The 7,642-nt window shown below is 53.8% G+C and overlaps 1 protein-coding gene across 4 annotated transcripts in view; it reads left to right on the forward strand.

The window, feature by feature from the left end:
* Positions 1-7,212, forward strand: part of TTC7B (tetratricopeptide repeat domain 7B) — a 272,398-nt gene extending 265,186 nt beyond the window's left edge. For all 4 annotated transcript variants that reach the window (XM_014591391.2, XM_014591392.2, XM_014591394.2 and 1 more), the window contains one exon: positions 6,219-7,212. In XM_014591391.2, the coding sequence (XP_014446877.1) occupies positions 6,219-6,440 (222 nt within the window). In that variant the 3' untranslated portion in view covers positions 6,441-7,212. The remainder of the gene's footprint in view (positions 1-6,218) is intronic.
* Positions 7,213-7,642: the final 430 nt, after the last annotated feature.

Consider the following 7,642-nt stretch of genomic DNA (forward strand, 5'->3'; position numbering starts at 1 on the left):
GGCCAGGAGAGCGGGGGGAGGGGAAAGAGGGCCTCTGAGCACGGACACACCGATTCCAGCCCTCCTCTGGCCACCCTTCCAGCCGTGCCGACTGTGAGCAGCAGCTCAGCCCCCGCCGGAGCATGCTGTGGTTGAGCCCGTGTGGCTGATTTCCAAGCTGCTCTTGGCTCCCCGGCACGCTGGGGAGAGGCCTGCTTTTCGTTCCTGTGCCAAGCCTGAGCTGGCAGCTCCTGGTAAGTCTGTGCCGTCTCCCTGAGCAGCTCCAGCTTTAGGAATTAATTCCACTAAACAGATTGCTCGGGAAGCTTCAAGGTCATCTGGAAAATGGCAGCCCGTGCCTACATTAGTATCCCAGTGCAGGTGTACGGGCTGGAAATTTCCAAGAGCGCTCGAGAACCACGAAGGCTCTCGTGGCCCCACACCAAAGGTCAGATATGCCCCTCGGGGCTGATTCTCTGCAGGACTTCTCAGGGGGGTCGATATGCTGCTGTCCTGTACCTTGGAGCCCCCCACAATAGGCTGCACCCAGACTCAGCAGCCTGCCACTCTCTGAGCAAGACACCCAGCAAAGGGGCTGAGCAGCTCTGCCCTACTCCAGCAAGTGGCAGGACCTGCTGCCAATAGCAATGCCCTCCTGCTTTCACTGCTTCAAGGAGCTGGTCCTCTGAGCATCCATGTCTCACTCGTCTACTCGCTGGCTAAAAGGACACCCCAGTCCTTTGGCACCTACAGCATCTGGAGTCTCACAATTGCAGCCGGGCCACCTAGGGAAGGCAGGGCGCCCTCCAGGCCCCTGAGCACACACAGGATGTTCCCAGGGGGCAGCCCAAACCAGGGAGATGCAGACAGAGGAGCAAGCTCCCAGCCATGACACGGAAGGAGCAGTACAGTCAGCGTTTAGTGGTTGGAGAGATGAGAGGGAGGACACTGCGTGGCGGACGCCCATTTGCTGTGGCTCCGATGGAACTGGGTTATTGCCAGAGTGCACTGGGTGTGGGGAAGAGCAAGCCCCACTGAGCAATCCCCTGCCACCACTGTCACTGGCTTCACTCTTAAAGCGACAGGCCACAGGCAGCCCTGGCCTGGCCCACACCTTGTGCGCACCGCCTCATGACCTCAGCAAGAACTGGCCTTTCCGAGCCTTGGTGAGAGCAGACGAGCCTGATGGGAGAACACTTGTGTGGAGGCCAGAACCAGCTCAGGGCTGAGCCCTGTGGTGGAGCGCGGTGGAGCTGCTCTGTACTCTGCCTGCAGCCCAGTGAGCAAGGACAGTCTTCCTGACTTACGTGGTGGCTCGTCCCTCATCACCCATTTCCAGCACGCAGTGTGACCTCCAGCAGGAGAGCAGTGGTGTGTGCTCTGTGTCTCAGTGCCATGAGGAAGTCGCCTCCGAGGGACAGGACGCTCCCCCTGTGATCTCGTGCTGCTGCTCCTTACCCCCAGCCCCTGCAGCCGCCCCACCCCCATTTCTCTGTTGGTTCCGTTGGAATGTTCCAGGCCAGTGCAGGCTGGTGACCTCTCCTGGAAGAAGCAGGGCAGGAGCTCATTAGGCCTCACACCCGCTGGCTGCAGCTGGGAGAGTGGCCTCCCACCCGCGGATGTTCACCAGGTTTCCTCTAAGTCCGGAGCTGGGCAGAGCAAACCGTCCCAGGAGGCCGGCCGATGATTTATCCTCGCCTCTTGCCCTAGACTCACACCCAGGAGGTTGCAGGAGGCCCCGGGAGCTGGGAGCCAGGAGCCCAGGAGCCCGGGCCACACAGGAACCTACCCACTGTCCACCTCCAGGAGCCTGTCCCTCACCCGCAGGATGGGAGGAGGGATGCCTGGCGCTCAGTCTGTCTCTCCACCTCATCGTAGGTGCTTCCCAGCTGGGGCTCCTCCTCTGCCACCGTAAGAGCAGGCTTCACACCTGGCCGTGGGTGCTGGCCGTCCCATGGGGCAGTGCCTGGCACGTGTGTCGAACATAGGTTTGCACATCTGGAACCTCAGGCCCCCACCCCCGCACAGGTCTGTCACGGCCCTGCCTTTAGCGGTGTGGCCACTCCACGACCTCTTCTGGCAGATCTAATTAAGGACCAGGTCCCATGCAGGGACTCCAGGTTCCTTCTAGATATCACTAGGAAAGGCAGTGTGGGAAATGTCCCTCTCAGAGAGGGTAGAGCTGCCCTGAGGCCTGTTGTGCCCTGACCAGGGTAGGGTGGCCTCTGCCTGGACAGAGGCCTCCTCCTCACCCTAGAAGGCTCCTTGCCCTGCCACTCCTGCCAGAGATGGGGTCCTCCCTCCTTTACCTCCCAGAGAAGGAGCCTCCTCAGGGTTCACACACCACACTGGGGCTGAGGTTTCCATGGCGGTCACCTACTGCCCACAGGCTCCTCCCACATGGGCGTGCCAGCTCTCACGCTGGGCGCTTGTACGTGTGGGTGGCTCTTGGAAGTCAGGCTACTTTCCAGGCCCTGGGATGCCACGTGCAGGGCCATACACCCTGGGCCGAGGAGAGGCCAGCCTGAGCAGCCCTCAGGGCCTGGATGTGGCCTGCTGAAGGTGCTTCTGCCTTCCTCCCCAGAGCTGGCCCCACTTGTACGTGGGTCTTGGCAATCAGAGTGCCAGCCAGTGGTTCAGGCGTGGGTCCTGCCCCTGAGAGCCGACCCACTGGGCCTCCTCCGTCAGTGAAGGTGGCCCTGAGAGGGGCCAGGCGTGAGAGAGGGCCGTGCTCGTGCCGTCTGAAGGAAGGCACGGTTCTGCTGCTAGCTTAGGAAGAGATGAGAGCGACCGTGGGCCATACCAGCTTCCTGGGTGGGAAGACTAAACATCGTAACGAGGGCAGGCTTCCTCACACACCCAGAGAGGTCACACGGTACATTTGACTCCCAGAGGGGATAAACAAGATGCCTTGAAAGTCCTCCGAGTAGTGCAGGGCAAGACTGTCAGGAAATGACTGAAAGCAAAGAACAGTGAGGAGAGACCCCAATTCCACGTGTTAAACGTGACAGCGTGGGGCCAGCAGGTGGCATGGAGGTTAAGGTGCTCCATCTCACATGGTCAATGGTACGGTTTGGGTCCCAGGCCTGGTAGCTTGGAAGTCACTTCAGGCACATGTGCATGTGCCCAAAATCCTGAGCCTAGACTGGAAGAGAAGGGATTACAGTGTGGCCATTCACCGTGGGGGATGATTTCTCACTTTTTCTCTCTGTCTCTTGTGTCTCTGTCTGGCAAGTGCCTACACCTTGTAGCAAATCACTCCCTATACCCAACAAAACTGGGGAAAAATGAAAAGTATGATGGCATAACAGAAACTAAAGCAGTGGGGTACTGTTACAGCAGTTAGGTAGGGGGGCCAGCAGGTGGGCAAGTGATTAAGGCGCTAGACTCCCATATGGTCAGCCATGCTTTAAATCCTAGACCTGGCGGCTTGAAACTAACACCAGGCAAATATACGTGTGTGCCCAAAATCCCAGGGCAAGAATGGAGGAAAAAGGATTACAGTGTGGCCATCCCTTTTGGGGAGTGATTTCTAAATTTTTCTGTCACTGTCTCTCTCTGTCTTTGTCCAGCAAATGCATCCACCCTATGGCAAAAACCTTAAATAGGGAACCAGCAGTTAGCGTAATGGCTATGTCGCTGCACTCCCACGGAGTCGACCGCGGTTCGCGTCCCGGACCCGGTGGCTTAAAACTCACGTGTGCGTGCGTGCCCAAGATCCCAAGAGGAGAATGGAGGAGAAGGGATTGCTGTGTGGCCATCCCCCCTGGGAGGTGATTTCTCGCTTTCTGTCTCTCTGTCTGTCTCTGTCTGTCTGGCGAGCGCATGCGCCCTATAGCGAAAATCTCTCCAAAAAAAAAAAAAAAAAAAAACTTAAATAAATTTTTTTAAAAAGAACAAAAAACCAGTTAGGTCTGAGGGTCCCTTGGAAAATAGTAGAAGACCCTGTTTCATGTGATAATTCACTCTCAACAAGGCAGTTCCCTAGGAGCGGGGGAGAGGGGCTAGCTAGTTTGTGTCAAGCAAAGTAGAAGAAATCCATCTCTGTTCGCCAAGGTAGTCAACTACTTAAAATAGGGCGAATCGCAATAAATGGAATTGAGTATGTGTCAGCTCTTTGAAAGAACTTTCTAAGCTTTGAAGTGACAAAAAAAAAAATCACCAAAGACCAACAAATTTAATTAAAAAAAAAAAAAACTTTTGTTCAAAGAAAAAAGAGATTTCTAAAGTGAAAGAACAGACTAGAAAACGGTGCTGGCCAGTGAGTATCAATCTTATAAAGGCTCTTGAAGAAAAATATGGGAGCTATTTAGCCTCGACCATTATTAAAGGAATGTAGATTTTAACCCAGGAGGAACAAGTTGCACCAGGAATATTAACAGAAATAAACACTAATAATAGTAGGGTGGGGGACCAGCCATTGGAACTATTTATGGCTAAAAAGTGAAACGATCCTTTGGGGACAGAGAATCTTCAAAGAGTCAGGTCCTCTTAGCCAGTAAGTCACTTTGAGGGATTTTGCCCTAAGAGGAGAATCCCCAGGCTAGGTGGAAATTCTTGGTTGAAGTTCATTTAACCGAAGGTACTCGGAGCTATAAAAAAAGATTTGAAGCTCACTGATCTAAAAGAACAAAGAGATGCTTTCTAGAAAGATGTTCATCACGGTGCGATTTATACCAGAGAAGAGATTGGCTATGACCTAAATGTCTGTCCCCATGAGGGAGACTGGGGACATGAGAGTCACCATTGGATGAAAGAGAGCATATACATTGCTGCGGAGGTACACAGCTTGGAAACGTGGTTAGGACTGACACACACACCCTAAACATACGCCCTGAAACTACAGGGGACTCAGCTGTGCACGGGCCCAGCCTGGGCATGCAGGAGACATCGCAATAGTGCTTGGTTAAAGTAGGACCTGTGTTGGGGCCAGCAGGTTGCATGGTGGTTAAGGCGCTGGACTCCCACATGGCTGACCATGGTTTGAGTCCCAGCCCTGGTGGCTTGCTTTCCTACTTTCCCTCTCTCTCTCTGTCTCACTCCAGAAAGCGCATGTGCCCCTCAGCAAATGTAAAAATAACAATTACAGTTAATAAATAAACACATCTTGTTAAAAAAAAAAAAAAAAGGAGTAGGGGGCTGTGAGCATTTTAAAACAAAAAAGAAAAATCTGGGATCAGAATATGAACCCAAGACCCACAAGGGAAAGCCCTGGGTTCACATCCCAGAACCTCCCTGAGTGTGCCAGGTGTACATGTGTGCATGCCTGTGATGCAGACCAGCCAAGACCGCGGTGGGGGTGATTTCTCTTTATCTCTGTGTCTCTCATGGAAGAAATGCACAAATAAACTTTAGAAACGTTTAGACCCAGCTGCAGTGGTACCTCAGTAGTGCAGCACTTTGCTATGCTGGAAGCCGCGTGGGAGATCAGGGGTGACCTGGCCACACCAGGTGTGTGTGGGCTCCCGTGATCCTAGCTGGCTAAAAGTGCTTGGGGCCGGGGGAGTGGCAGTGTGAGACCCTGTGGAGGGTGTTTATTTCTCTCTGCCTTTCAAGAAGGAAAGGAGGGGAACCAGCAGATGGCATAGCGGTTACCTCACTGGACTCCCACGTGACCAACCGTAGTTAAGTCCTGGACCTGGTGGCTTGGAAATCACTCCTGGCTCATGTGTGTGCCCAAGATCCCAGGAGGAAAATGGAGGAGAGGGTACTGCAGCGTGGCCCTTCCCCCGAGAGTGATTTCTCTTTTCCACTTTCCCTCTTACTGTCTCTCTCTCTGGTGAGCACACATACCCTAAGGCAAAAACCTCAGAAAAGAAAGGAGGAAGGCAATTACAATGCTAATGCCACAAATGACATTATTTTAGATTAAAAAGAAAAGAAATAAAAGTTGACAGGTGCATTTCCCTGTAGGCAGGTGTCAGCTGAGACAGGGTGGGTCAGTCTCGCTGGGCCGGTATAGCTGTGGCCCTCCCCTGGGCTCATTCCGCTCAGTTTTCAGGTGAATCCCGTGGAGTGTATAATTCAAATCCGGCTTGGTGCCGGCAGTGGCACACAGCTTAAGTGACTGTTTTGACTGTTGTCCCCGAGCACGAAGGGCCCGAAACTGACTTGTGCCCAGCCCCGCGGAGACGTTCCCACCTCTGGGAACCTGCTGTGCGCTTGGGGACAAATAGCAGCCCAGAGGACCTCGAGTGTCTGACCGTCTGTCTGTCTGTCTGTCTCTCCGATGCCTGCAGGCCCTGATCCTTCACCAGGTGGGCCGCTACAGTCTGGCAGAGAAGATCCTCCGGGACGCGGTGCAGGTCAACTCGACAGCCCACGAGGTCTGGAACGGGCTGGGCGAGGTCCTCCAAGCCCAGGGCAACGACGCAGCGGCCACCGAGTGCTTCCTCACGGCCTTGGAGCTGGAGGCCAGCAGCCCCGCCGTGCCCTTCACCATCATCCCGCGTGTGCTCTGAGCCGCCCGGCAGCCTCTCCTACGCTCGGGCCCTAGGAGACCCTGCCGCGGTGCCAGGGCATGTCGCACTGCCCCGGGGGGGACAAATCTGCCTCCCTGGGGCCGCGGTGACTGTGGGACCGACGTGAACTGACCGAACCCACCCCGAATCATCGCTCTCTCCACGCGTTCATTTCTCTCGCTGTCTTCGCCAGCCCAATGATAGTTTCTGAATCAACTGATGTTCCAAATGGATTATGTGCCATATTTTGTTAGTTGACACCCGAGTCGTAAGTAAAATGATTACGGAATTAATCAGCAGATGTAGAGGAATATATTCCAAGTGAAGATTCAGCGGCAGAACAGATTATTTTTATCAGAGCTGTAAAGAAAACAACTGCCCTCTCCTCCACCCACCACTCCTGCCTCCCCTGGGCCCAGAAACCAAATGTGAATCTCCTGTTCCCCACCTCAGTGCTAGTCCACGCCGGGACACCAGCTGACCAGTTCTTGGTTTTATTGTCAATAATTGTACCATGTGAAGAATTACTGTCCTCACTTAGAGCAAAGCCTGAGTCGAAGAATATTTATATTTTACCAATATATGCCTGTTACGAGAGAAGGAAATATGAGTTATTTAAGTTTAACTTTTTTATGTGAATTCAGAGTTTATTTATCGATGGAAATATGTACAAAGAAGCTTCAAATGGAATATTTACCGACATTCCTTATACATGACAGACACTTGGCTAAATGGGAAGATGATGTTAATAATAAAATGATTTTTAAATGGACCCATGGCCCGTTCATTCGTAAAAGTTCACAGGCCTGAGGGCGGTTATGGCTTAGTTCCTGGGGTGGGGAGCTGTCTGTGCAGGGGGTCCCCGCTCTGGACAGGTTGGCCTTTGCCACCAGGAGGCCCAGCCAGCAGAGGAAGCCCCAACATGGGGATGGCGCAGGGAGAGCAGCTGCGGAGACCGCCTTGGGCTTGGTCGTGGCTCCATGGGTCCCTGCCAGAGGGAGCCGGGAAGCTCTCGACTCTTCCCAAGCCTGTTTCCTCGTTTACACCCAGAGGGTGACCCTCAGGCTAGACCTATGTCTCCTGTGTCCTTGGCATCCATGCCTCTTTGTTGCAGCAACAGCCCTGATTTTAGTTGGGAATTCACCTTTCCCAACTCTCCGCATGCCGTCTGGATGGGGTTTGGGGAGCACACGACTCAGGCC

Source organism: Tupaia chinensis, unplaced genomic scaffold, assembly GCF_000334495.1.
Source record: "Tupaia chinensis unplaced genomic scaffold, TupChi_1.0 Scaffold000568_1, whole genome shotgun sequence".
NCBI classification, from domain to species: domain Eukaryota; kingdom Metazoa; phylum Chordata; class Mammalia; order Scandentia; family Tupaiidae; genus Tupaia; species Tupaia belangeri.